Source organism: Myotis daubentonii, chromosome 2 (genome assembly GCF_963259705.1).
Source record: "Myotis daubentonii chromosome 2, mMyoDau2.1, whole genome shotgun sequence".
NCBI classification, from domain to species: domain Eukaryota; kingdom Metazoa; phylum Chordata; class Mammalia; order Chiroptera; family Vespertilionidae; genus Myotis; species Myotis daubentonii.
Genome location: NC_081841.1, coordinates 74,807,321 through 74,835,003, shown reverse-complemented (window position 1 = coordinate 74,835,003; position 27,683 = coordinate 74,807,321). Strand labels below are relative to the sequence as shown.

At 42.1% G+C, this 27,683-nt stretch overlaps 1 protein-coding gene and 1 pseudogene across 1 annotated transcript; one reads left to right on the top strand and one right to left on the bottom strand.

Moving 5' to 3' along the window:
* The first annotated feature begins 8,873 nt into the window (after window positions 1-8,873).
* Window positions 8,874-14,752, top strand: PHLDA1 (pleckstrin homology like domain family A member 1). Its single transcript, XM_059683665.1, has 2 exons — window positions 8,874-10,099; window positions 10,534-14,752. The coding sequence occupies exon 1, from the start codon at window positions 8,889-8,891 to the stop codon at window positions 10,071-10,073; it is 1,185 nt and encodes a 394-aa protein (XP_059539648.1). The 5' UTR covers window positions 8,874-8,888; the 3' UTR covers window positions 10,074-10,099; window positions 10,534-14,752.
* Window positions 14,753-26,414: 11,662 nt separating this feature from the next.
* LOC132226186 (dynein light chain 1, cytoplasmic-like) lies at window positions 26,415-26,661 on the bottom strand (annotated as a pseudogene).
* Window positions 26,662-27,683: the final 1,022 nt, after the last annotated feature.

The following is a 27,683-nucleotide window of genomic DNA, read 5'->3' as shown; positions in this document are numbered from 1 at the left end:
TGCAGAGTGACAGTTAACTTACATATTACTCTTATTAGATGGGATACCTGTTTATGGAGAAAAATTGTCTATCATATTGGAATCATTTGAATTTGTTATACACAATTTTTGTGAATCATAAAAATGTCTCGATAAGTAAAGAAACCTCAAGTGGTATAAGATGATAATTAAATACAGATTTCTAAGTTTGGGTATAATATACAGTGAGGGGCTCAGAGAAAAACTTCATTGCTATACTGTTTGTATTTTAAACTAGGTGGGATATTTGCTTTTGTAGCATAAATTTTTTAAAATAATTTAAAAAAATAAATTTATATTGATTTCAGAGAGGAGGGAGATAGAAACATCAATGATGAGAGAATCATTGATCAGTTGCATCCTGCACACTCCCTACTGGGGATCAACCCCGTAATCCAGGCATATGCCCTTGACTGGAATTAAACCTGGGACCCTTCAGTCCGCAGGCCAATGCTCTATCCACTGAGTCAAACCAGCTAGGGCTTTTATTAATCTTAATCAGCATTTTTGGAAGACCCACGTGTATTTAAGCAGTTAAGACAATAGGAGTAATCTCTATTTAATCTTCATACTTTATGGTAATTATTCCCTCTATATGTAAGGATAGAAGTTCAATGACTTTTTAAAAAATCCTCACCAGAGTATATGTTTTTTTTTTAAATATATTTTATTGATTTTTTACAGAGAGGAAGGGAGAGAGAGAGCCAGAAACATCGATGAGAAACATTGATCAGCTGCCTCCCGCACATCTCCCACTGGGGATGTGCCCGCAACCCAGGCACATGCCCCTGACCGGAATCGAACCTGGGACCCCTCAGTCCGCAGGCCGACGCTCTATCCACTGAGCCAAACCGGCCTCGGCAGATATGGTGTTTTTTTTTAAAATGTTTACTGATTTTTAAAGATAGAAGGAGAGGGATAGAAACATCCATGAGAAACATCATCGAGCAGCTGCCTGCTGCACTCTCCCCTACTGAGGTTCAAGCCCGCAACCTCAGCATGTGCCCTGACCTTCAAACGTAAATGAAATCTCATTAGAAATGAAATAAATGTTCTAGTTTCTGACCTGTTAAGGGATTCCAATAGTTATTCAAATAACGATTTATTTAAATCAGGTAGTTTGTAGCTATGAATTGTGTGGTCATATTATTGTTGCCTTTAACATGAGAAGTTGCTTTTTTTTCTTATAGATTTAGTGGCAGTGTGGAAACTTGCCATAAAAAGATTTCTTGATTTCTGTCTTTGGTAAAAGTGTCCCTCTACCTTTCTGGGCCTGGCTACCTGACAGGATTCTTTAGTCCTTTTCACTCCTCAGCCCTTGGTCAATTATCCTATCACCTGTGACACAGCCTCCACCCCCGCTCCCCCCGCCTCCCCCCATCGTTAGCCTACAAGCCCAAGTTCCTTTTCTACAGTAAACTTGCCATTTACAGCACCCAGGCAAGTTTATCATATCATCTATCTTCCTTTGTCCTCAAGCTTTTGGAAAGAATGATCTGTACTCACTGCTTCTACTTTTCTTCCTCTAAAGCCAAGAAAAGGACCTTGCTCATTTACTGATCTTTTTTACAGATATCAATAATGATCAAATTGAATAGTCTGTTCTCTCAGACTATACAATATGTTGTAATAGAAGACTGCAAAAGAAGGAGGGGTCCTTGGAATCTAGTCCCATAAATGGAAGATTTGCCCAAGAGGCTATCAATCGGATATTCGGTTGCAAACAACAGGAGCATTTACCTACTGGAGTAGAAGAGGACTTAGGAAAGGATATTAGGTGCTTTGGGGCTCTTAATGGAGGGCAGAGGCTTGGATGCTTTTCAGCCAGTGCAATACTCAAAGTAAGCTTAAACTTAAGTTCAGTGCTTCCACGGTCAGTCATGGAATATCTGCTGCTTCTCTTGTGGCCACACCTGAAGACTCAGAAGTCAGAGTATCAATACTTTTGAGTAATAGTTGTAAGACTCCATGACATTGGTTCTTCGTCTCCTTCATTGGACTACCTTCCCCCTTGCTCAAAGGTACTATCTTCTGTGTGCTGAACTTAAAGCAAAGAGAGCCAAAGCCCTGCTCGTTTTATCCACTGATTTTTTGTCACTTCAAAGCTAGTATTACCCTAACAAGTAATACATCACAGACTCCTTGAACTGTTATTTGTTGACCATCTTCAATAAAATGTCACCCTATAGCTAGTTTGGCTCAGTGGGTAGGGCGATGGCTTGCAGACTGAAGGGTCCTGGGTTCGATTCCGGTCAAGGGCACATGCTGGGATTGTGGGCTCCATCCCCAGTGTGGGGCAAGCAGGAGGCAGCTGATCAATGATTCTCATCATTGATGTTTCTATCCTCCCTCTCTGAAATCAATAAAAATATATTTTAACAGTAAAATGTCTATTCAGCCTGCCTGCCCTGTTTTGAGTAACAGCAATATATTTCTAACCAGAACTAACATTTAATGTCCTTAACCTTAGTGCTGTCAATCCACAATCAGCAATCTCCATCATGACATGGTGCCACAAGGCACAATAATTAAAACACTTTCAAGATATTAACTAATCAGATTGGAAGTGGAAATATGACTAGGAAGGAATTAACGCAGTAAAAAAAATCTAAGAGGTGGGATTTGAACTGGGCTTTGAACAAAGTGTTAAGAAGATTTGGGAAAGGAGATAGCACAAGTAAGCTCACTTTGAGTTGACACTTTAGACTAAAGTGTAAAGATAAGTAGGAGTTATTCTGTGTGTGTGGGTGAAGGGGTGGGGGGGTTGAGGGGGGAGGTCATACCGGGGTAAGGAATTAAAATGTTCTCAGATACAGTAGGAGGCAACAAAGTTTTCTGTCATATTTAAGGAATAGAACTGGTAGCAACACAACATATAGGATAGTGAGTAATCACGGGTTGGGCTATTACAAGAGACTAGATGAGAGCACCAGGAACCTGAATTAGGCTATAAAAAGGACAGACAGCTAGTGCTTGATCTGCTAATGGGTTGTAATGGGTTAAAACTTGAATAGAGCATTAAACACTACTATTCCGACTTGCTCTAAGTTGTGTTACACAAATTGGTCACTAGGAGGCATCAGTTCATTCTAGTTAGACAAAAAGGAAGGTGTCTAAGCTAATGCACCTAAGAATTCCGGATAGTTTAGTATTCAATTGAAGAGAGTTAACATTTAACCTTTTCAGCTTGGCATTTGGAAATTATGATTGATTTCTAGTGAATGGTATGTAAAACTGAAGAAGTGAATGGCTAAGAAGTTAAATTGCAGTCAAAGTGGGCATTTATACACTGAGAGTCACTTGTTATTGTAGATTTTTTGGCTTTTTTGAAAGACACTTGAACTTTGCTGTACCTATATCTTTAAAAATCTGTCAAGTTATTGCAGATTGGAGAATTTAATAGATTAAAGATTTTTATGACATTGCCATCAAGTTATAAGTGAAAGTAAGCAGTTCTTAGTAACTTTTCAAGTCCTCTGAAATCAGATTTTTTTTAAGCCAGTATTAATTAATGGATTCTTAAGCAAGTATTTGGCCATTTAACTGGTAAGCAAAACTGCTATCAAGTCAATTCCATTACTGTTTCTTGTCCAATGATTACTCTTACTAGAAACCAATAGAATGATGGTTTATATAAATACCTATTAAATTGCTTGTGGCTTTGAAAAGAAAAGATTTGTAGGATTTATTTTAGATAGCATCTATAGAGTAAATAGCATTTACATTCTGAGGCCTAGCATGTGTAGTAGTTACCCATTTAAAAAATTATGCCAAATATATATTGGTATAGCAAAATTTGAAAGCTTTTTTAATGAAATTTCTTACAGCTTGAAAAAATTTAAAAATATGATGCATTATGAAAAATCCATTAATAACATTGGTTTTATGTCCGAGGCTTCTGATTCCATTGAAAATTTCTACATCTGATGAGTCTTTATTGTGTACCAAGAAGTGTACTAGGTGATTGGAATGATCCTTTCCCTCTTGAAGAGTTTACATTCTAGAGCAGAAATAAGCAATAGGCATAACAACTCAGTAGTATGTTAGGGGGTAATACATGCTATGGGGGGATTAAGGGGAATTGGGTGGTTGCAATTTTTAGAGTGATTAGGGTAGGCCTTGTTGAAGGAACATTTGAGCAAGGATTTGAAGTGATTAGGATGACCCTGACTGCTGTGTTAAAAAGAGATTATAAGATAACAGTGTTAGGATCAGGGAGACAAGTTAGGAGCCCATTGCAGTAATTTAAGGGAGAGAGAATGGTGATCCCATTAACCAGGGCGATAAGAAAGAAAAGGGATGAAATGTAGTTTGAAGACTTAACTGGTGGGATTTCCTAGCAATTTGTGGATTGGGTGTCAAGAGACATGAGTAAAAGATAACTGCAAGGCAGGTATATGCTTATGAACATTTGCAATCCTGGGGCAAGAGTACAATGCAGATATACCAATGATTGAATATTTAAAGTTCGTTAAATGAAAATACTCCTATCTTGACAAATATACCTTCATAAGTACTTGGGGCCAGATTTACATTTCAGATTCTTTTTTTTTTTAATATATGTATTTTTATTGATTTCAGAGAGGAAGGGAGAGGGAGATAGAAACATCAATGATGAGAGAATCACTGATCAGCTGTCTTCTGCATGCCCTCTACTTAGGATTGAGCCCACAACCCAGGCATGTGCCCCGACTGGGGATTGAACCGTGACCTCCTGATTCATAGGTCAGTGCTCAACCACTGAGCCACGCTGGCTGGGCAAATTTCAGATTCTTTTAAGTCCAGTGCCAGAACATTACTTGTGAGCAGAGCTGATCCTCATCTTCCTTCTCTTCCTATCCCTGGCTCTGAGTTCTATGGCAGCAACCTCCCCCCGCCCCCCCCCCCCCCCACACACACACATTTGTGTGGACATCCTAGCCTGCATGTTCAAAATTCACCCTCCTTCCACACCAGTGCACGCACGGGTGATATGCATACTCTGGAACAGTTGCAATCCTGAGTACCTGGGGTACAGTCTAGAATGAGTGTGCTCCAGATAGAAATGTCCTTTTGACTCTTCTAAAGGTCAGGGCTCTGAGCAAAGGCTCTCTTTTCTTGTTTCAAGGGCAGTACTGCTCTAAGGTTTTTGGCCTGAACAACTGTACAGATGGTATTGCTATTAACAGAGAAGGGGGCTGCAGGTGCAGATCAGCGTGAGGAGATAAGCTTGGGAACACATATATCTGAGTTCTCTATTAGACATCCAAATAGTACAGTAGGAAAGGGTAAAAGGGAAATTTTCAACTTACGGTAATACTGGCCTGCAATATATCAAAACTGAAGGCTGTTTTAACTACAACCATTCTAACAAGTTAAAGCTGTTTAAAATCCATGACCTCTAAGTGACTCCAGACCCTTACTGAACGAATTCCATCCAGAAATTTTTGAACCCATTGTATATAAACCTATGAACATACTTTCTAGAGCATTGCTTATCAATTTTGTATTAGCAAACACTCTGTGAACCCTGCTTTCTTTTTTAAAATACATACATATATATATATTATTGATTTCAGGGAGGGAGGGAGAGGGAGAGAAAAAACATCAATGATGAGAGAGAATCATTGACCTGCTGCCTCCTGCATGCCCCCTACTGGGGATTGAGCCTGCAAACTGGGCACATGCCCTTTGACCGGAATAAAACCCATAACCCTGCAGTCCACAGGCTGACGCTATATCCACTGAAGCCAAACCAGCTAGGGTTGAACCCTGCTTTCTATGATATAAAATCCCCTCATAGCCCTAGCCGGTTTGGCTTAGTCGATAGAATGTCAGCCTGTGGACTGCAGGGTACAGGGTTCGATTTCCGGTCAGGGCACATGCCCAGGGTAAGGGCTCGATACCCAGTAGGAGGCATGCAGGAGCCAGCCAATCAATGATTCTCATCTATGTTTCTATTTCTCTCCCTCTCACTTCCCCTCTGAAATCAACAAAATATATTAAAAAATAAATAAATAAAATCCCCTCATACTTTTTCTTCTAGTGAACTACTCAGTGAATGTCTTCACTAGTATGTGTTCCCTTGCCTAGCATGTTAGTATTATTACTCTTTTAAAACGTTGGTAGTCTTATTCTGTGTGTGTGTGCTTTTTTTATGAGCAATATTGATTTCAGAGAGGAAGTGAGAGGGAGAGATAAAAAGAAACATCAATGACAAGTGAGAATCCTTGATCCATTGCCTCCTGCACGGTCCCTACTGGGAATTGAGCTCAAAACCTGGGCATATGCCCTGACTGGGAATTGAACAGTAACCACCTGGTTCATAGGTCAATGCTCAACCACTGTGCAACACTGACCGGGCTGGTAGTCTTGGTTTATTCTTTGGCAACAAGTAGTTGGATATTAATTTGGGAGTCTTTGGCATATAGATATTATTGAAAATGATGAGACTCTAATATGAAAAGATTGGGACAAAGTGGATGACCCTGTAGAAGAGACGGAGACAGTGACCAGGGAGGTGTCCTTGAAGCCAAATGAAGAACTGTATCCAAAAGGTGAAAATGATAAACTGTGTTAGATGCTAACAGACAATTTGATGCAGCCAGCTGTTAATATATAATTTGAAGTAGCCATTTCAGGTTTGTTTACCAGAGCAATTATTTTGTTAGCTAGCTTTCTAAATTTTAGCAACTTCTAAGTGACGCTTGTAGATTTTCATTATATCTACAACTGAACTTGTGGTATTTCTTTAAAACAGTTATTTCTTATAATTCATATTTTGTGAATTCATCGCCAATATGATCATTTTTGTGAATTGGTGGTGATCAAAGCTGTCACCCATCTACAAGATTCCTATACTACTGAGATTTTCAGTAATCAATGCCCTGTGGTCAGAGAGAACACATACTTCTGAGCTGGTCACCGTCACTAAGTCATGAAATATTCAACTGCAAATTCTGAGTTTTAAAGTCTCTAATTATAATAAAATAAGTGCTTTTGAAAATTGTGCTTGTTTGGACATCCTGAAGAAATTTAAATAAAATGTGTGTGTTGCATCTTGATAAACTGCAGATTGGATAACGCCAAATATATTGAGTTTCTCCTAAGAAAATGGTTTGGGCTTCCAGATTACATCTTATTTTTCACCCAATCAAGTTTGTATTGTACCACTTTTTTTTTCATATAAAATGTCTTTCCCAAATTCACCTGCCCTCGGGGACTCTGAATTACACACTTAAAGGAGGTATTCTTTCCAAATGAGCTGAAGAATGGCATTCTGTTAAAAGATGAACAGCTGGTCATGCAGAAATTCTCTGGAATGCTCACTTGTCCTACAAAGACAAGGAAAGAACTGAGATGTGCAGTGTAGTGTTTGTTATTGTTATACAGAATTGCTTATCTTTTTTTTATTTTTACATCATCTTACCAAAAAATCTATAATTTAAAAAATTGCCCTTTTCTTTAAAAGACTGCTAGTCCATTAAATAATGTGAAGATCCTGGGAGCCTGCCAACTGCACATTCAGTGGGACTCAGGATTGTGCTGGAATTGTCTCATTTGCCAAGACACTGTTTCTTAGATTAAGATTCAGGATCATCCTGTCCAAATATTACCCTTTGTTCTTGATTACCTTGGGGTTAAGTTCGAGTTTCTTATCATAGCACAAAGGATTTGACTCTTGCTCATCTCCAAGTTCATCTCTCACTTCTTCCCCTATTGAATTCTTTGTTCCAGCCATAAGAAACTAGCAGATGAGCTAAGCTCTCCCTTCTTCCTGGCACAAGCAGCAGCCCTTCCTTTTACCGTGGCCAATTCTGACTTGTCCACCCCTGGTTTATTTCTTCTTCGAGTGATTCTTCTTCATGTCCTCAAGGTCACTACATAGGGGTTCTCTGTTTATTTGTGGACGAATCTCCCCACCAAAAGGTTTGGTTTCAGTTTGTGCTCTTTATTCTGGTTTGTTTCTCAGAATTTCTGTAGAAATTGTTTGAAGATGGAAGTAGGAGAGAGCTAGGGGCAAGGACAGCATGACCTTCCCCAGGTCACATATAAATGAGATGACAAAACAGAGATCTGGCCCCGTAGGCATTTGTAGAGAGAGGGGCCCACGCAGACCAATCTGCCCTTGGAAGCGCTCGGCTGTGCCTTGTAGTGTGGAGTCTCAGCACGGGCCAGTCCCGGGATTTTAGTTAGAGTTGAGTTACTGTTGTGCGATGTTGCAGACTGTCCAGGTGGGTCCAGAAGCGAGCTGGAGAATTCGTGTCCAAGGTGAAGATAGAGCCTGCGCTCCTGGACAGAAGGGAGGCGAGATGCCATCTGAGGTCGCCTTCCCAAACCCTTCCAAATGGGACGGACGGGAGCGCTGTTGTTTCAACAACTGCCCTCTCTGTCCCAAGAAGACACAGTTAATGACCGCGAGCAAACGAGGGTGAAGACACCGTGTCCTCTCGGCCTTGTGCACTGAGATGTTTACGTAGGGTCGGGGAGGGCACACCTCCGCGGATCCCACGGCTCGCGGGCCTCATGCTCAGCCCCCTAGCCCGCCCCGGCCAGGACTTCGGCTCTGCGGGGCTGCGTCCCGAGGGCGGCGGGAGAGGCTGGCGCTCCGGGCGCTGTCTGGTCGCTGTGCCCACCTCGCAGCCCCATCTTCATTTTTGAGGCTCTTAGCAGACGGCCCCGCCGGCCGGGGAGAGGCGGGCCGATGGGGAGGGCCTCTCAGCGCCCGCCGGGAGTTGGCATTTGCCGCCCCTGAAGGAGAGGGGGAGTTTCCGGGGCTCGGGTCGCCGCCGTCACCCTCTGGAAGGAGCGCGGAAGCGAGGGGGCGGGGAGAGGCGGGGCGAGGGAGCGGGGGGCGTGGGCGCGGCCGGCTTTGGACCGGCCCCAAGTGAATGAGGCGTGCGCCCGCGGCAGAGCGCCTCTCGGAGCTGGGCTTTCCCCCGCGGGGCGGGCGCCAAGAGCCGCCTTTTCCGCTGGGTGTCACTCGGGGGTGGGGAAGATGGCCCATTCAAAAGCGCCGCGAGGGGGCCCGGCCAGTGCCCTTCGCTGAGCGCTCGCAAGAGGACGGCCGAGGCCCGGCGGCTCGCAGTTCCGGGACCTGGTGGAGCATCAGGACGCGGCTGCCCCTCTGCCCGGACCCCGAGCCGCAGTCGCTCTGCTTCCTGCGCGTCAGCCTCCTCTGCGCGCTCCGGGCGGGCGGCCGCCGCGGGAGTCGCTGGGGCGAGGACGGAGCGCGGCTGCTGCTGCTGCCCCCGGCCCGGGCGGCTGGAATTGGAGAGGCCGAGGCGAGCGGCGCCCCCTCCTATGCCGGTAAGATGTTGGAGAGCAGCGGCTGCAAGGCGTTGAAAGAAGGTGTGCTGGAGAAGCGCAGCGACGGGCTGTTGCAGCTCTGGAAGAAAAAGTGCTGCATCCTCACCGAGGAGGGGCTCCTGCTCATCCCGCCCAAGCAGCTGCAGCACCAGCAGCCGCCGCCGCCGCCGCCCGGGCAGGGGCCCGCGGAGCCGTCCCAGCCCGGGGGCCCCACCGCCGCCATCCTCGAGCCGCCGGCCAAGCTCAAGGAATTGCACTTTTCCAACATGAAGACCGTGGACTGCGTGGAGCGCAAGGGCAAGTACATGTACTTCACTGTGGTGATGGCCGAAGGCAAGGAGATCGACTTTCGGTGCCCGCAGGACCAAGGCTGGAACGCCGAGATCACGCTGCAGATGGTGCAGTACAAGAACCGTCAGGCCATCCTGGCGGTCAAGTCCACGCGGCAGAAGCAGCAGCACCTGGTCCAGCAGCAGCCTCCGCAGCCGCAGCTTCCGTCCCAGCCCCAGCCCCAGCCCCAGCCCCAGCCCCAGCCCCAGCCCCAGCCCCAGCCCCAGCTCCAACTCCAGACACATTCCCAATCCCAGCCGCAGCCTCAGCCCAAGCCTCAACCCCAACCCAAGCCGCAGCCCCAACAGCTCCACCCGTATCCGCATCCACACTCGCATCCGCACCAGCACCCGCTTCAGCTACCGCACCCGCACCAACAACCGCTCTCGCAGCCGCACGGCCACCGGCTTCTCCGCAGCACCTCCAACTCCGCCTGAAGGGGGCAGCACCCGGGCAAGACGAGGTAAGGCCCCTGCAACTCCGGCAACTCCGGCTCCCGAGGGCCGTGCGAGGACTGGGTCTCGGGCTGTTAGAAGGAGTTGGAAGTGTGTTCACGGGTTTGGCTCTTGGGTGGAAAAATGAGAAGTTCTTTCAAGTTTCTGGGTAGGTGGAAAGAAGCGAAGGAGGCTAGAGCCAGGAGAAGCCGGGCAGAGAGGGGAGCGCGGGGGACTCGGGCTAGGCGGGGAGGCCCGCTGACCGCCACCTGCCCACCCACCCTGCCTGCACGCGCCCGGCGGGGTGCGCCCAGCCGCACCGCTGGCTCTTGCCGTGTCTGGCACTGGAGGAAGCGACCCCGGTGTCCTAGCGAGCACGCTCTGTCCGTCCGACCGGCCCGGAGAGAACTGGGTCTTGGAGGAACCTGAGCCATCTACTTCATTCGGTGTCCTTTCTTTCCAGGTTTTGAGGACTCGAGGAAGTGGGACGAGAGCGCCTTTCTGTTGTCTTCATTTGGATGGAAAACAAGTTTCCCTGCTCTGCACCAGACCAAGTAGTTTGGGCATCAGCCGACCGATGACTTGCAATTCCTCTTAGTTTTCTGCATACTTTTCCTCATCACAATGCAGGAAACGATTTCAAGACTAGAAAGAAGGCTTTATTTATGAACCTTTGAAAGGATCTCCCAGTGTGGTGGACCTTCTAGGAGCGAAGATGTACTGTAATTTTATTTTAATGTATTTTGATTTATGATTATTTATTAGTTTTTTTTAAAAAAATATTTGTTCTAAGACATTTCTGAATGTAGGCCGTTTTCCAGAAAAGGAACTTTATTTTCAAAAACCTATTTCCTAGTAAGTTCTAATCTTGGAAAGGGAAAAAGGGAGGTGTAGGGGAAAACATTAAGACTTCATTCATTCATTATTCCTAGGTCAATTTCAGAACCCGGACACACTCATTGTTATGCCAGGTGGTTGAAATTAAACTCTGTGATATAACTTTCTTTTTTGAGATTATTTTTTCCCCTGTAGACTCTGTGTTGTGTAGAATAGAAGTTTAAAGAAGCTAAATGTTCAGAATTGTGTAATTGTGAAAACCTGTTTTTCTAAAAGGAAATGAGTAGTAATGACACCTAATTCGAAATATTTAAAACGTAACCCACCTGATGGCAGGATGATCTTGAATGTGTGGTAGGGCTATGTCTACTGTAGAGAAAACCTTGCTTATGCCATCTGTGAAGGGTTTAATAAGGAGATATTTATGGTTTATGAGTATAAATGCATTAGGCGTTTCATTTCAAAAAACATCGTGGGGGGGGGGGTGGAGAGGGGAGCGGGAGGGAATCATTCAGCTTGTCTGAGAGAACATTTTGTGTTCTGTCCACACTAGAGATTACCCTTTGCCAAGGGCTTTGCACCCTTTACTGGAACCACATTTCCTTACTTTATTCTAGAAGCATATCCTAGAATCTTAGAGTTTAAAAATACAGTTTGTAACTATTTCAAAGGTCTAAGAGTCATAACTTTTTTTTTTCTTACTGAAAATAATGTTAATCAGAGAAACCAATTGTTTTGGTTTTTATTGCTCTGTGAGAAATTGGAGGGTTATATGTTTTGTTGTTAGGTTAACTAAACTCAGACATTGACAAAGGAAGGACTGGATAAACACTGGGTTTTCAGTAGGAAAACAACCCCAGTCTTGTTTTAGCAGCACTTGTTCCTGAGGGGTTGGGGGGGGGGGTGCTTTTAAAGGTGGAACAAACCCTCTTCTGTGTTAAATCAAAAGGATGGTCAGAATCCACAAGGGCAGATGCTACTTCGGTTTAAAACGAGCCATAGATGATACAAAATCCTCTTGGGGCTGAAAATCACTTCCTATCTGCATGGCTTTACTAACGGGCCTCTGTTTTCCATTATCTTTTGCAAAGTCTTGATCGGTGTTTTTCCAGCATCCAAATTGGAAGGTCGATATTAGGTCGATGCTAAATTATGTAGTCAAGAAATGAAAGCAGAATTTTATGCTAGAGATACCTTTATTCTCCTTCCATCTGGAAAGGAGTTTCACGGTCAAATTACTTGTTAGTGCAATATTTAAATGATAGAATTTTAAGGCCATAACTCTAATCCAAAAAGTTGCAGGGGTAATCTAAAACTTGAGCAAATGGCAAATAGAACTTAAGGGGACTCCCACTTCCAGAGGCTGTTTAAGTTGTGGCTGTGAACATTTGCTGCAAAGATTTAAAAAATCATACACACACACACACACACACACGCACACACACACACATACACACATACATATGATGGGCAGCTCAGAGAGTCAAATCTAAAGAGTTCTTAAGCCAAGTTTGGTTCAGCTTCTTTGGTACCCCTGCTGTAATTTTAAGATAATGCCTCATTGTACCAGTGTTTTAATATATGTAGATCATATAACCCCTATGAAACCACAGCTTTTTTTCCCAGATAGAAGGATTTTTCTTCCAATTCTTGTGCTATATAAAAAGATAATATTTATACCAAATAGTTTTAAAATTAAGATTCATTAAGCTTAAATATAGGCTAAGTATTGGCTGGTGGAATTTTTCCACCACCGTGTCTGTGGTTCCTAATGGGGCCATCAAAATCATGGTTCCTTGTCCTGTCTTTCCACAGCCCTTAGTCCTTGGTCTGCTGTGATATTTATGTTGAGTTGACCCTCTCAGTGCCTCTCTAGTTTGAAGGTCTCTTAATATTTAACTGTGAAAACTCAGAAATGAGAAAGGAGAGAAGTAGGATGGTTTTTGTGTTTTGACACTTTGAAATTATTATGGTTGAATAATTTTCCAGAACGAAGAAACAACTATGCTTAACAAAGCGCAACAAAACAAACAAAATACAAATGCAAAGCATTTTGCGTGTCAGTAGTTCTATTCTACCTGTAAAACAGTAATATTAAACACTTAAGGTACTACAAGGCCTAATCAATCACCTTTATGGAAAAAGATAAAAGTATTTCTTTTAACCCAAGAAAAAGAAGAAGGAAAGGGCAGGTCCAACAGAAAACTCACCCCTTAAATAAACATAAAATGTAAAAAGTTGGGAAATTTAAAGGATTTTCCATCTGGAAACTGAAATTTTGTCTTGAAACTTCTGTTGGCGCCAAGCCTCGTACACAGCTCAATAACTGTTTGTTGGGAATAATGAATGAAAGAAGGAAAAAATGTGTAACATCCCAGCACCCAGGAGGTGGTTTCTCTTTCTCTTGCCTCACACTGAGCTTCCTTTACGCTCATTTCATTCCCTGAGAAAAGCTAATCCTGGACAAGCTGCACAACATGAGGAAGCTCCTTAGGCATACTTTCTTAGTGGAAATCAGATCTGCTTATGCCCTACAGCGAATGCTGAGGTCAGAGTAAATGCCTATAAAGAGCTCTTTCAAAATGAACATTGCCCTCATAGAGGAAGCTGGAATTTTCTCATATGGAAATAGAACCAACTTTATTTCACTTAACATTTTTTCAAATGGAAGTAGAAAAACCCAACTCATTGCTTGAAAGAATTCCCCTCATATGTAAACACTGTTAAGAAGTCTGGCTTAAGTTCAAAGGCATTTTTTGGTGTGTGTGTGTGTGTGTGTGTGTGTGTGTGTTTTAAACTCTGTCTTCATATACCCATTTCTCTTAAAGATTTCTCATTTTAAATCTGACACTACAAGTTTGTTGCTAGTGTGGAAGTTCAAACACATCACTTGTTTTCGGTCCCCAGGGAAAGTGACTTGGTTTTAGCTTGTCTCCATGTGTTTATAATATGTTCAATGGCAGGTTTCGAAGAGGGGTCTAAGACTGTATGTGAAAACTAGATCAATCCCATAAAATATAGAGCTTTTTAGGATGAGGATGGGTTTGTGAACATTCATTCTTCTCTTTGTTTTTTGTTTGTTTTTTGTTGGTAAATGTAAACAAACTTCCTTTTGCTTTACCAGTAAAATGCCTTCAGCTGACTAAAATTTAAATTTGGAAGTTACAGAGCTTGATATTGAATACATCTGTGATTCTTATAAAAGAAATATGCCAATTTACTCAAAACAACCTGAGATGTATTAATTATGAAATTGTGTTGGGTGGGTTTTTAATAACTACTCTCTAAAGTTTGGACACAATTTGAAGGGTGACTTTTTGGTCTGTATGTTGTACAGCCAATCTAGAATTACATCCCATTAGATGACAAAGTGATCTGCAACTTCATTGGCAGGACATCTACTAAATGGATGTAGGACCCGACAGGGTTTTCTTAGGGCATTATTGTCCAGTGAAGGAAGCAGAGGACTCTGGGTCATTAGCAGCATCTTCATAAAAGCTGGAGAGGCCTACTCCCTATCGCTCTGAAGCTGGCCTAGTGGGATAGTGAGGAATTGGTTTTTAATAATAGGTGGTCCGTCCAGATCACTGTATTAATTTTGAGAAGGAAGATAAAATGACTGTCTGTTACATTCCACTGTTGGCTTTCTGCTTAGTTTCAGAATATGCAAGTACCAGCTTCTGAAAAACAAGTATCACAATGTACCAAATGCTTTACTATCACATTCCTGAACTTAAGTATGCTCATAATTTCTGTAAATATGTCTCTTAAATGATTTGGGGAGATGTGATTTATTTTTCATATTTTAAAAATGCATTCCATTTTAAATAAAGTATCGAATGAGATGACTGATCTGTGGACCCTCTGAAGGCCTTGTTTCCCTATGGGAGAAGGGTTCTAAAGGGCTTGTCTGTTGAAAAGCCATTGACCATTCTGAGAAGAAAAAAACCATCTGGGGGATTGGAAATTTACTTTTAAAAACATTAGCTGGGCATTTTGAATATAGGATATAAAAATTCACTTAGATCTTTTGGGAAAATAATTACCTTTCAGAATGCTAATGAATTCGAGTTGAATTTTCCATAATGCCCCAGAGGATAAGAAATGGTTCCAGTAATTGGCTTGAATTACTTGAGTCCCAGAAAGATTCTAGTCCTTCTATGTCTCTTGAGAGGGTAGAGCCTTGACTCAGAGAATCACTCTTCACACAGGTATCTATAAAGCTTCCTGTTTTATGTTGAGAGCAGAATAGAGGCTTGATTCTTTAAAGGAAAATAGCATAATTTTACAATCTCCATTGGCATCTAAAAAAACCTTTAAATCTCAAGACTTTAACATAGAAAACTTGAAAGTATTTTTCATTTCTCTACTGTTTTAAGCAAAATTTTTTATTTTATTTTATTTTTTTAAAGAAGAAATGAACCCTGGCCAGGTAGCTCAGTTGGTTAGAGCAGGTTCAATCCCTGGTCAGGGCACATACAAGAATCAACCAATGAGAGGATGTGGAGAAAAAGGAACACTTGTGCACTGCTGGTGGGAATGCAGACTGGTGCAGCCACTATGGAAGACAGTATGGAGTTTCCTTAAAAAACTGAAAATGGAACTCCCATTTGACCCTGTGATCCCACTTCTAGGAATATATCCCAAGAAACCAGAAACACCAATCAGAAAGGATATATCCACCCCTATGTTCATAGCAGCACAATTCACCATAGCTAAGATCTGGAAACAGCCTAAGTGCCCATCAGTAGATGAATGGATTAGAAAACTGTGGTACATCTACACGATGGAATACTATGCTGCTGTAAAAAGGAAGGAACTCTTACCATTTGCAACGTCATGGATGGAACTGGAGAGCATTATGCTAAGTGAAATAAGCCAGTCAATAAAGGAAAAATACCACATGATCTCACTCATTCATGGACAATAGAGACCATTATAAACTTTTGAACAATAATAGATACAGAGGCAGAGCTGCCTCAAACAGATTGTCAAACTGCAGTGGGAAGGCCGGGGAGGGTTGGGGGGCAGGAGGTAGGGGGGTAAGAGATCAACTAAAGGACTTGTATGCATGCATATAAGCATAACCAATGGACATAAGACACTGGGTGATAGGGGAGGCTAGGGGACTGTCTAGGGCGGGGGGATAAAATGGATACATATGTAATACCCTTTGTAATACTTTAAGCAATAAAAAAAAGAAAAGAAAAAAAAAAGAACTTAAAAAAAAAAAAAAGAATCAACCAATGAATGCATCAATAAGTGGATCAACAAATCAACGTTTCTCTGTCTGTCTGTCTCTCTCCTTTCCTCTCTCTCTCCCCCTCTCTCAAATCAATAAATAAATAAAAAAGAAGAAATGAAACCTAAGAAGACAAATTACTGCCATTGGGAGGGGACTTCAGGGGTATTATGTGAGATAAAGGTATGTCATAGGCGATAAAGCATGGTTGGTAACAGCCAGGATTTGAGAGTCATAGTGCATGGACTCAAGTCCCAGGTTTATGACTTACTAGCCATGCAGATCTTGAGTTACATAACCTTGTGGAAACTCAATTTTCTTCTCCACAAAATGTAGTTAATAAAGGTATCTACCTTAGGGTTATTGAGAAGATTTAATAAGTTAGTACATACATGATTTTTTAGATGTTCCCTGTATTTTAGAGCACACAAATTGGCTTGGGAATCATTATAGTCATATTAACATATAATATCTGGCGTTTTAAAGCTATAAATTATATTTCCTGAGATCTCAGCATTTCTTTTAAATGGTAAGAACAGCCGGGTCATCATGGCTCAATGGTTGAGTGTTGACCTTGAATCAGGAGGTCACAGTTTGATTCCTGGTCAGGGCACATGCCCTGGTTGTTGGCTCGATCCCCTGTGTAGGGTGTGCAGGAGGCAGACAATCAATGATTCTCTCTCATCATTGATGTTTCTATCTCTCTCTCCCTTTCCTTTTCTCTCTGAAATCAATAAAAATATACACTTAAAATATGGTAAGAACAGTATGACAACAACATCCTTGAGTTCAACTTTGAAAAAAGACAAAAAACATTATTTGCCCTAGCCGGTTTGGCTCAGTGGATAGAGCGTTGGCCTGTGAACTGAAGGGTCCCACGTTCGATTCTGGCCAAGGGCACATGCCTGGGTTGCGGGCTTGATCCCTAGTGGGGGGCATGCAGGAGGCAGCCGATCAATAATTCTCTCTCATCATTGATATTTCTATCTCTCTATCCCTCTCTCTTCCTCTCTGAAATCAATAAAAATATATTAAAAAAAACAAAAGCAAAACATTATTTATAGTACTACTATTTTCATTTGCTTATTACTTTCCAGTCTTGCTTCATATGCTTATTTATTTAGAGTTACAGTGAATCAATGAGTATTTTGATTGTTTCATTATAACTTTGCTATTATAGATATATTTTTTTAAAAAAATTTTTTATTGAGTTCAGAGAGGAAGGGAGACAGAGAGAGAAAAGTATCAATGATGAGAGCGAATCATTGGCAGCTGCCTCCTGCACGAACCCTACTGGGGATTGAACCTGCAATCCAGGCATATGCCCGTGACCGGAATCAAGCCCAGGACTCTTCAGTCCATAGGGCAACTCTCTACTGAGCCAAACTGGCTAGGGCTATAGATATATTTTTTATGTGTAGAGAGAAAGCACTCAGCCCCCTGGTATGGTAGTGTTGGTGGCTGTCATGATCTCAGTGAGTTCTTTTCTCAGAATTGTCCTCATTGTTGTCTCAGGGAGAACCATAAAGCTTTAGGACGCACCCTCTTGAGGGTGACCCACATCCAATGATTGGTCTCTGGGGAGTGGATAAAGACCAGGCCCTGGCCCTGGCTGGGTTGCTCAGTTGCTTAGAGCATTGTCCCAATATGCCAAGGTTGTGGGTTCGATCCCCAGTCAGGGCACATGGGTGGAACAAATTGATCTCTCTTTCTTTCTCTCTCTCTCTCTCTCTCTCTCTCTCTCTCTCTCTCTCTCTCTCTCTTCCTCTGTTTAAAATCAATTTTTTTAAAAAGAGACCATGCCCTGTTGTCTTGATCAGGACAGCTGTAAGGGCCATCTCAGCTCCAGTGCTCCCTGTAGAACTGGCAGAGGCCTGTCTCAGTAGCTCCCTTGAGGAGCTAGTATGGATATACTATGAAGTGGCAGTGAATCTATGAGCGCAATCTCAGAGCCACTACTTAACCACTTTACTTGTAGTAAAGCATTTTGTAAATATTATTATTATCTAAAGACCATTTTAAGAAGGATATTTAGATATTTCTATTTCTATTATGCCTATATAGATACAGAGATTACATGTGCATATAATACACATAATGTGTATTGCAGTCCAAATAATTTAGATTTAAAAACAGGATATTATTGCAATTAAAAATAGCATTAAGTAATTCCGATTTTTTTTTTTATAGAAATTGAGCCAAATTTATGTTCATAGTAAAGTGGGAGGAATCATATGAGCACAATATTGCCACTGTCCAGAATTATTGACACAGGAAAACCTGAATAACGAACTCTATAAACACAGTTCTTCTATTGAATGAATATGAATCTATTCATCAAGGTATTCTTCCTGGCTTTGCATCTTTCTCAAAGACCTTGTTAGAAACCCTCGCCATGGCAAATAAATGCCATGACGTGGGTGTGCTAGAGCCCTGGCCTTCCTTGCTTACAAAGTGAGTCTGGTTATCAAAGATGGCGCAGGTGGGGGCCAGAGGACTTGGGAGACTTAGATGACCTGGGTGGACATTTCATGTAGGCAGAGCTCCTTGGTCTGGGGGTTATTCTGAATCAGATTTTATCTTGAAGGGATTTTTAGAACCCGAGGAAAGAGAGCTCTACTCTGCTACACCTTGATGCAGAGCCAGAATTAACTGCTGAGATATGGTAGATGTGGCAGTGCCTGCTCCCTGCCAGGGCATTAACCTGAAGCATTTGATGTTTAATTGAGCTCTGGAAAGAAAAACTTGAAAAAATAGTCGAAAAAATGTGGTTATGTTGAATACCCTCAAACCCTGCCAGTCATTTATAACAGAGTAAACATATACTGCAGTCCTTTAAGACTAGACATCCTTTGCTTTTGAAGTAAATGATAAGTGAGTATTCAACTACTGTACAGAAAGACACAGGAAATGACTCTTGAGGAGTTTCAAAGTTCTAATTATGTCACGGTCCTCCACTGGCTTTCTCCTGAAGCTGATAACTCACATACAGTTCCGCTCGTACCGGAGCCAACAGTTCAGTTATTTTGCAAGTGTTTTGTACTTGGCTGTAAAAGACTGGACTGAGTGTGTGGCTTGCTCTGTCAGACTGACTCATCACCTCAAAAGAGCAGCCTGGCTTTGTGACTAATCACAGTCAAAGAAACCAGACTTGTAAAGGTTACAGGCATATTCTCTTTCCTCTCTATATTTTTAAAAAATATCTTTTTATTGAACCTTTAGAAAGCGAGAGCGAGAGAGCGAGAGAGAGAGAGAGAGAGAGAGAGAGAGAGAGAGAGAGAGAGAGGAAGAGAGAAGGAGAGCGATAGAAACATCAATGAGAGAGAAGCATCAACATGAATTGGCTGCCTCCTGCACGCTCCCTGCTAGGGATCGAGCTGGAAATCAGGGCATGTGCCCTGATTGGGAAATGAACCGGTAACCTCTTGGTGCAGGAACTGACGCTCATCCACTGAGCTATACCAACCGGGCTCTTTTTTCTATTTAGCTGTTAAACAAAAATGTTTATTTCTACAAAGCTTGGCTGCAATTTGTAAACATATACCTGCCTTTAACGATCCTTCCAAATAACCCCCAATACATAGGTGTGTGTGTGTGTGTGTGTGTGTATTTATATATTCACTTTTCTTGCTAGTAACTTTCATGGCTCACGAAGGTGAGTTGGTCAGTTTCTGTTGCAGAACCTGACATCTGAGGGGTTTGAAACAGCACTGGGCACAGCCGGCTCCCCCAGAGCTCTGGGCATCCTGCTTTGAGAGTTTGCCCCAGCCTGCCCAAACCCCTGTTACAAAGCAGTGGTCTGTGGTACTGCCAAGTCCCTTTGTAATTGCCTGTTGTCCTGTTTCGACACCATCCCTGGAGAGAATAGCTCAATCTCAGTGAGAGAATAATTTAATGATTTACTTTTTCAGTTTCTGACAGCAAAGGAGGCTCCTAAGGTAGCGATCAGTATATGGTTGAATGTGTGAGGGTGACTCTGATCCTTGCCACAATGCACTGGCTCACAAAGAATAATGATAATGATCCCCAGAGGTTCTCATTAAATTCCTGATGCCTAGGAAGAGTGCCGGGCAGCTCCTGGGGACCCGAGCGGCGTGGCTGTCTCCAGCTGGTGGGCCCTGGTTTGTATTTGCCCCTCTATAAGATGGTAGGCAGCGATACCTCTCCTCCAACAGTGGAAATGGTGCGTGTGAGGCCAGAGCTGAAAATGGAATTTTAGGAGTTTAGACAAAGCCTCATTCATCCCTCCCCTTTCGCAGGGGAAGAAAATGAACACAGGAAGGGCCAGCGAGCTGCTCGTGGTTGCAGCCAATTAATCAAAGCCAGGATTGCAAACCAAACCCAGCTTCTCTGATTAGTGCTCTTTCCACTGTGCCACTGCGTTGTAGGGGTTGGAGGATATTTTACACAAATTCAAGGTGTCATTCTTGCAAATAATCACTTGAAACTTCCAGACACCATATGCCCCCACCCCCGCCCAAAGTATAAATTTTTATTTAAATGATATAAGCTGTCAAACTGTCTTAAGGCAGTTATAAATATTTAAAATAAACTTTAATTTTACAGTTTTCAAAAGTGAGTTTAGACTTCGACCTTCCAAATATCATCCATGTGGTTTAACAAACACTTTAAACAAGCAGAAAATGCACAAAAGAAAACAGGTATATCTTTTGAAACAAATGTATTTTAAATATGGTTGTTAAGATATATCTTTTTTCAAAAATTAACTGAAAATTATTTATTTAGAAACTAGGTTAAAAAGCTGTTTGGAATTTATGTTATCACAGGACTCCTAAAATATTCATGGAATGTTTCCGGTGTTACTAACTCCCCCTCACCCCCACCCCCAAGGTCTTGAAATTATCTCTGGAGCTGAAAAATGTTGAAGTGATTTGAATGTTTATACAGTTGCTTAAGGAGGTAGCTGACTGGCTTTTCTCGCCTCTCTGTGTAAGTGTCAGGAGAAATATTCCCTGAAAAAGGTATGTCCAGGGTAATGGATCCACTGGCAACCATGATATCCAAAAGGTGGGGTGGTCAACCTTGTTATTTCCCTTCCAAGGAACTAGGTGGGGGCGGGAGGGAATGCAATCCACAAAGCTCAAAATTCAATCATAAATAACAGTTTATCACCTACCTAGGACGTTCGATACCCCAAACGGGACAACTTGGAGATTTCAGAACTGGTACCTTTCATTGAGAGGACGAGGGGCGGGGGGAGGAGAGGGTCCCCAGTGAGGACATGTGCTCCAGCATCCAGGAAGCAGGTTTTTAATTCAAAACTGCGCCTGCCTCTGGGTGACGCCATTCTTTCCTCTCACATAAAGTGACCTTTACAGGCTCCATTCACAGCACTTGGCTCCCGCCGGCTCAGCGCTTGTCACAAGGCCGCGGGTTGCCTGCTTGTTCTTATTCAAGTGACGACTGGGAGTGCTTGATAGGGGGTGATGCTGACAGCCTCTCTCTGACAGGAGATTGTCAGCATTCTTGACCCGGGCACTCCGAGAGCCTGGGAAAACACTTTGATTTCAATGTGGCTTTAAAAAACAATACGCAGTTGAACCAAATAACTGTGTAAAATAGGGCCACAGAGCAGCTTCTGTGGGATTAGCTGGTTCTCAGTGCGACTAAACAAACTATGACAAGGCTGGTGTGCTGAGCAGGGTACCCTCTTATTTGTATGCATTCGACCTGACATACACAATCACTGTTCTTACCTCAAACTTACTGCACAGAAATTAACATATAGAACAGGAGTGAGAGACAAAATTTGTGAATTGGAAGTGTGAAATCATGTATTAAATACAAGAGTGTGAGTTGTAAGGGTGGGCAAGAAGATTCCATACTGATAGGCCCAGTCGAAGTGGGGAAGGGGCGGGAGGGGATGATCCAGGCAGGCCTAGAAAGTGAAGAGATCTTGCCCCTCCCGCCCCCAAAAAAAGTGAGCAGGGAGGGGGAGGAAGAGAGGTATTCCTCTAAAGACTTCCTCAGTTCACACTCATTTGGTTTATTTCTAACTAGTGATTAAGATTAAGTGGTTTTCTTTGTGTGTGTGTGTGTGTGTGTGTGTGTGTGTGTGTGTGTGTAGATTATTTTAGAGGGAAAGGAAAATGAATAATTAAGCTTTCATTTCTCTTTTTAAGATTTTGTTTTTCCTCTGAGTCTCTGAAAAGGAACATAAACAGAATAAAGCAAAACTGAATTTTCTATAGGCTCACATTTCTTAAGAAACATTTTCTGTCATTTGGCTTGAGTTTGAAAAATTGACATTCACTAGAATATTTTATTCTAGATACTATCAGCCGTGGGCAAACTACGGCCTGTGGGCCGGATCCGGCCCGTTGAGCTGTTCTATCCGGCCCGCAGAGCCAAAAGAGCGGAGGGTTCTCTTGCTCTCCCCTCCGCTCCTTCACCAGCAGCAGTGTTAACATGTATTAGTTCACACAAACACTCCAGCCATGCTTTTGTTCCGGCCCTCCGGTCCAGTTTAAGAACCCATTGTGGCCCTCGAGTCAAAAAGTTTGCCCACCCCTTTACTAACTCTACAAAGCGTAGCTCTCCCACAAAGTTGATATTAGTGATTAATTCAGGCTTAGCCCAGTAATGTTAAGGTAAAAAAAAAAACAAAAAAAAAACAAAAAAAAAAACAACCATTGAAACCTGTAAAGAATTTTTGTGAATTTATTTGAGCCAAACTGTCCACATATGCCGGGAAGTAGAACCTCAATGAATTGAGATAATGCTCCGGAGAATGGCGGGTTACATCTGTATTTATACATTGCAATCAAAGGAAGGGACATAGGTGGATTACATGAAATCCACTGGTGATAGATTAGAAAGGGGGGAGAAAGCAAAGCGGGGGGGGGGGGGGGGCGGGGACCCTTGGGATTGGATAAAAAGTAAAATGATGGACACATACTTAGGTGGGTGCAGGAACAATTATCATGATAATGAAGGAATTTGTGGTATCTGTCCTGGCGCCCAGCACATTAGGCTGTGCCCCAAGGGGTCCAGAAAAAGGGAAGTTACAAGTTACCCAGACACTTCAAGGGTATGTTATCATAGATGCAAAAAGATAGATAGGCTCAGTGAAGGTAAAAGTTGACCTTGTCAGTGAAGATACTGGCCTAGGACGTAACTGCCCACCATAACTGCTTTAGTTAAAGTTTAGTTTCAGACCATCCTTTGTGGTTACTCTAGGTCTCTGAGTTTGCAAGACCGCCATGCAGGCCTCCCCTGAGCTTGTCAGGTTAGCATGTGGCCCCTTTTGTCCACATCTAGTTCATAGTAAGTGCTCAATAAAGGATAGGCATCACAATAAAAGACAGCGAGGGTTGGTGATGAGTGTGGCAGATAGTTTTCAGGTCTAGTGATCAGATTTTCCATGGGTTTTTTTTTGCACATTTTTCTTTTTTGGTAAAAAAAGATAATGTTTTATTAGCAGTATACCTAAAACTGGTTGCCAATTCACATATAAATAAGACAATGCATACTTTAAAAAAAAGAGTTAGGAAATACAGACACCTATGTAAAAGCTGGTTTTATTTCTCCAGGTTTTATTATCAATGATTTATAAGTTTGATACCTATTAGCAAATTTAACTAAAAATAAACAAAATTACTTTTCCTGTAAGTAGAAGATACCTTTAAAAAATTCTGTATAGGGCACAGTAGCAGGCCTACAAATAGGAGTAAAGTACAAGGTTTGCTTTCAAGGAACTTACATGGGAAGTATGGGAAGATAAGACATAATACTATTGGTGGTGTAGTGCTAATCATAGTAGTTAACAGAGTATTAATAATGGCAGTAGCAGCAACTAATAGTTACTGAGTACTTACTAAATGGGCCTGCACATATTGTATATGAATTATCTTATTTAGTTATTATAAAATCTATGATATTGGTACTTCAATCAGCATTAGATTTGACTGTATATAATAGTTAATTCCAAATAAGTATATTAAAATAAAAATTTATTTTTAAAAATTAAATTTATTGGGGTGACATTGGTTAGTTAACAAAATTACACAGGTTTCAGGTGTACAAATTTACAACAATAACAACAACAAATTTACATTTCTTTTATGTAAAAACATCCAGAGGTGGGTGGTTCAAGGCTGGAATGGTGTCTTTTGGGTCATCATAGATCCAGGCTCCTTCTATCTCTTCTACCACCCTTGGGACAGGGCTTGGATGTTCTTGATCCAGGATGGCTGCTAGAGTTCCAGATACCTTATCCGAGTTCAAGGTAGAAAAAAAAGAGGAAGTGGGGGTAGAGCAAAAGGAAACAACTTTCTAGATAATTCTTTTTAGAGAAATGTTGGAGCCCTCATATGATGACTACCACTTACATCTTATTTTCTATCTGAAGTTTCAAGGAAGACCATACATACACTCCTTCAGCTGGATACATTGCTACCCTCTCCCCCAAATCAGGGTTCTATTAGCAAAGAAATAGGGGAGAATGGTTATTGGGAAGAGTATAAGCAGTTTCTGCCATAATTTTTATCACTCTTCAATCAGTAGACAAGAAAGTGAGGTTTAGGAGTTGAAGAAAATTTACCACCATTTGGTGAGGCCAGGATTGTCATCCAGGCAGCTAGCTCCACTGCCTTTGAGTCTAACCTCTATGCAAACTACCCCCACGAACTGGCATGGAAAGAATACAGGACAAACCTCCCACAGAGATGGGAAAATGCTTAGAAGCATTAACTTAGAGCTTTTTACGTATTTCTAAAATTCTTACTAAGGTTTTAACATTTTCCTTTCAAATATGGTACTGCTGTAATGATGTTCAATTGGTCCCCTTTTAACATTTGAACAACTCAAATAGAACACATCTGATTTTTAAAACAGAACTATGTAGTTGCTTTCCATGCCTTCAAGTGAGAGTCGTATTGACATCGGAGAGATATGAGGAAGATCTCAGGCGCTCAGAGGAATCTGGAGCACTAACGCTGGAGTCTCCATCACTTGCTTTTGTTGCATTTATAGCTCATAGAGACATCATGTTCATCACTATCCATAGATTCCATAACAAGATCCAGATCAGGAAAATAGAAGAAAAAAGTGAATGCTTTTCATTCATGCTCAACCAGAGAAGTGCCATAGTGTTTATTCTGAGGGTCAGCAAAGAGCAGTGGGCCCCTAGCTGGTTTGTCTCACTGATTAGAGCAGTGATTCTCAACCTTCCTCATGCCGTGACCCTTTAATACAGTTCCTCATGTTGTGGTGACCCCCAACCATAAAATTATTTTCGTTGCTACTTTATAACTGTAATTTTGCTACTGTTATGAATCGTAATGTAAATATCTGATATGCAGGATGTATTTAGGTGACCCCTGTCAAAGGGTCATTCGACCCCCAAAGGGGTTGCGACCCACAGGTTGAGAACCGCTGGATTAGAGTGTCATCCTGTGGACTGAAGTGTTGAGGGTTTAATTCTGGTCAAGGGCACATACCTCGGTTGCAGTCTTGATCCCCGGCCCCTAGTTTCGTGCAGGAGGCAAACAATTGATATCTCTCTCACATCAATGTTTCTCTCTCTCTCCCTCCCTTCCACTCTGTCTAAAAATCAATGGGGAAAAATATTCTCGGGTGAGGATTAACAACAAAAAGAGTAGTGCAAAGAATCCTGGGTTCTAGACTTGGCTTTGCTGCTAATGAGCTGTGTAATCCCAAGCAAATAATTTCGCCTCTCTGGACTTCAGTTTCTTCCTCTTTATTTTTATTTTATTTTAATTTTTTCCCTATTTTTACTTTTTTGGGGAAAGGAATAGATTTTGAGGAGGAAAAACATGAGGCAGAGAAATATGGAATAGAAAATAAATACAAATAAAAGCTGTTTTTTTAATTGTTTTATAAGCACAACAAATGAGTTCAGAGAATGCCCTGTACGAAACAACACAAAAAAGGTTCAAGCCAAAACCGGTTTGGCTCAGTGGATAGAGCGTCGGCCTGCGGACTGAGGGGTCCCGGGTTTGATTCCAGTCAAGGGCATGTACCTGGGTTGCGGGCACATCCCCAGTGGGAAGTGTGCAGGAGGCAGCTGATCGATGTTTCTCTCTCATCGATGTTTCTAACTATCTCTCTCCCTTCCTCTCTGTAAAAAATCAATAAAATATATATATATATTTTTAAAAAAGGTTCAAGATCAAGATATTCCTTTAAGCAAGGCTGAAGATGTCAGCCTCTGGTATTTGAAAGTTAGGCTGCAATCCTTATTTTTTGGATGAATCACTGGGTATGTGGTACAGTCCATGCTTCTAACCAGATTTGAACAGAAGAATGGCCACTTGGCCCAGGTAGAAATAGATGAAGTGTTTGGTTTCATGTGTCACATAACTACCAAAGTTCTTCTCCACGATTCAGTGCCAGGGGGATTGTACTTCTTATCAAACTCCTCTAATATGCACTGTAATATCCTTCTCTACGTTATATTTCTCCAACACCCGAGTAGCACATTCCACGGAATCCTGCTGCATTTTTGATCACCGCCTTGTGGTCACACATGGTTACAGTGGAGCAGGGCTGGCCCACTGCAAATGTCTCCTGGGGGACGGGCTGGTGAGGCTCAGACCCAGCGGGAGAAGCCACAGCTACTGAAGCCATGGCGCATCTCCCCCTCCTTTTTAAAGTAAAGATACGTCTTCAATTGCTCCCTTTCAATTATAATATTTTACAACCATTAGCTATTCTAGATCCAGTTGCCTTTCTTTGGAAAGAGTATAGACTTTGACTTCAGAGGACCTGGATCGACTCTTAGCTCTGCCTTGCATAAGCTGTGTGACTTTGCACAAGTCACCTAACATTTTGAATGTTAGTTTTCTTATGTGTAAAATGGGAATAAGAAAATATGTCCCGTAGAGCTATTGTGATGATGAAAGTAAATAATGTACATATAAGCACTCTGTATAGTAGTAGATGATCAATAAATGTGATCAGTAAATGTCATTAACCTATCCTAATAGTTCCTTCTAGTACTTAATGCTTAATATGTACTTTATATCCAAATGAGAGATAGGTAGATAGATAGAATTGGATGGTTTTATGTCATCTCTCTCTCTCTGCATTGGGATTTGAGAGAAGATAAGAAATGAAGGGGTTTGGTTTACAGCTTATATCCATAGATCAAAATGTTTTCTTTAGTTCATCTAGCAAGTTTAGATACGACACCAAGGAACCCTTTTCCTGCTGGGAAGCCTGTGTCTATTTAGGCAAAAATCTAGGAAGAGCTTGTCTCCAGTGTCTGCTAAGGACACCTCACGACCCCTTCGTTTCAATCTACTGGAATCACAGACAGCAGAAATCTCCATCAGCCTTCAAAACCGTCTGTTTTTATTCTATGCTTCCCCCCACCTCTTTCCTTTAGGAAAAAGGAGGAAATTAAATTAAGACATGCTCATTTGTAGAATTTGTTTTTGTTGTATTGTGTTGACAGCCCAATATGCCTTCAACTCAACCCAATGAGAACACCACTGTACAATGAGAAGTACTGCTCAGAGTGATGCAAGATGCACAATGGTCCAAGTACC

Coding starts and splice junctions, on each gene's coding strand:
- PHLDA1 (XM_059683665.1), top strand. CDS start 8,889: ATGAGGCGTGCGCCCGCGGCAGAGCGCCTCTCGGAGCTGGGCTTTCCC.